General features: G+C 25.3%; 1 protein-coding gene across 13 annotated transcripts in view; it reads left to right on the top strand.

The window, feature by feature from the left end:
• LOC124953495 (longitudinals lacking protein-like) overlaps positions 1–2,500 on the top strand; it is a 237,120-nt gene that overhangs the window by 95,695 nt on the left and 138,925 nt on the right. For 2 of the 13 annotated variants that reach the window (XM_047504972.1, XM_047504991.1), the window contains one exon: positions 654–785. The exons of the other annotated variants lie outside the window; for them this stretch is intronic. In XM_047504972.1, coding sequence (XP_047360928.1) covers positions 654–785 — 132 coding nt within the window. The remainder of the gene's footprint in view (positions 1–653; positions 786–2,500) is intronic. 13 annotated transcript variants of the gene reach the window in all.

Here is a 2,500-nt window from a genome sequence, read left to right on the forward strand (position 1 = left end):
CTTTTTTTTTTCTTTTCCTTTTCTTTTTCTTTTCCTCATAATGACAATATCGATGATATGATGTAACTTTTTGTTTCCAGAGATACATCGTGGCTACGTATCAAGGATCAACAATAAAAAGTTTTCATCTTCAAACTGTACAAAAGTGTTCAATCAGAACCATAACACTATGAATTAGTTGAATCTAAATATAATCGAGGATATTATTTCTTCCTTTAAATATGTGAAAATTTCTCTAATTTTCTTTCTCTTTTGATAATTTACAATCAATTATTATTATTATTATTATTATTATTATTATTATTATTATTTTTTTTTTTTTTTTTTTTTTTTTCTAAACGTTTTAACAACAGTTACAATTGATCATTCTATCTTCCCAATATGTCCCATCACACATTATCCAAATATCTTTTTCTTCGTAGAAAAAAGAAAAATAAAAGTAAAAAATCTTTGAGTAATACAATTAATCCTTGTAACGTATTAATTAACCAATTGAATCATCATCATCATCATCATCATCATCATCATCATCATCATCATCATCATTATTTTCATCGTCCTTGTCGTTACCATCAGTTTCTTGTTTCTTGTCTTCTCTTTCCAAGCCCTCGACGAAGGCTAATCTCAATAACTTGTTTTCTTTTTGTTTCCAGAAGTAAATCAGAAGCCAAGCACGCCTAACTTCGATGACACCAATATTAGTAAGAAAAAGCTTTCATGTCCGCAATGTTCAAGATTGTTCGTTTATAAGCGCAGACTTTCTAATCATATGAAGTATAAATGCGGTAAGACAATAATATATCAGTGTCCTCATTGTTGTTATCAATATAAATTTCGAAGTGAGGTGAACAGACACATACGAAGGAAACATGAGAATCTTATGGTCTATACAATTAAAATTGTCAAGAATAATGCGTAGATAGATCCTGCGAATAGATCATTTTACTTTTTTCCCTTTTTTTTTCTTTTCTTTTCTTTTTTTTTTTCTTTTTTTTTTTTTTTTTGCTTTGTTTACTTTATTGTATTTTATTTTTTCATTTTAACGTATGAAAAACACGTTCCACTCTTGCCGTAATCGCAATTACAACGATTCTCGAATGATCGAAGATCTTATGAAAAATCTTTGTGAAAGCGTATGGATAGACGTGTGAATTGTTTTTTCTTTTTTTACTTCTTATTTTCTTATTCTTTTTTTTTTTTTATATTTTACTAAAGGATCAATCGAAGATGAATCATTAGTCGTATTGATTTTTTTTTTTTAATTCGAAAAATTTTAATTTTAATCGTTCCAATCGTAAATTGTTTTTTTTTTTTTTTTTTTTTTTTTTTTTTTTTACTTTCTTCTTTTTCTTTTTTCTTTTCTGAATGACAATCTCCAATGATTTGATATATTCTCTCGAAGCACTTCAACGTGTACCGTTGAACGGTTAAAGAAAGAAATTTTTCATATGAATAAAGGGTGATTTGAAAACACGCCTTGATCTTTTTTTCTACAGTCAAACATCAAGATCTTAATGTGCAATAATTATGCTAAGTATCGATATAACATCTATAGTTACGTTCGAAATATGCACAAGGACAATGAAGTGTCTATGCGATGGACACATCGTTAAGAATCATGTTTACGAACCTTCAGAGCACATTTCCTTCCCGTTATTTTTATTTGTGACAATATTATTATTAATATTATTATTATTATCATCATCATTATTATTATTATTATTATCATTATTATTATTATTATTATTATTATTATTATTATTATTATTAATTCTTTAATAAAAATTTTCGATACTTATTTTTGTTAAATTATTAACAATTTTGCTTACTACGTATCGTTTTATTTTTGCATACTTACGAAATGCAAAATTATCATTCGTATAACGATGAATATCGTTGAATTTTTATGGCCGACATGTTTTATTATTATTAATTTCTTTTCATTTTATGAAATAATAAATATCCTATTATCCCAAAAAGTCCTTTATAAAATCACTCAATTTCCAATTGTATTCCAACAACAAAAGATTTTATTATAACGATAATAAAAAATGAAGTTTGTGTTATATTCAAAAGGAAAAATAAAAAAGAAAAAAAGAATAAACAAGAAGATTCCTTAAGAGAAATAGCTCATTGATCTAATCAATAATGAAATTCTATCTCATTCTAATTTTTCCTTTCTTTTTCAGAGCTCCTGAGGGTTCGTTTAATCTGTTACGACGAAGAATTCAATAAATTGTTTTTTGAAATATTTCAATATTAAATAGTTTATATTTAAATAATTCGAGAAAAGGAAAAAAAAAGAAAAGAAAAGAAAGAAAAGATTGGAACAAAAATTAATCCAATTTCATTGATTTTCCTTTAGTATTAAAAAATCAATGTATATCAATTGGATCGATAACGTTTAGATGAATTTATAAAAAATCGTCCAATTTATATATACACACATTAATAAAAATAATATTTGTTTTAATCGTTCATTCATAAAGGCTTCGTCGAA

Source organism: Vespa velutina, chromosome 12 (assembly GCF_912470025.1).
Source record: "Vespa velutina chromosome 12, iVesVel2.1, whole genome shotgun sequence".
In the NCBI taxonomy this organism is placed as follows: domain Eukaryota; kingdom Metazoa; phylum Arthropoda; class Insecta; order Hymenoptera; family Vespidae; genus Vespa; species Vespa velutina.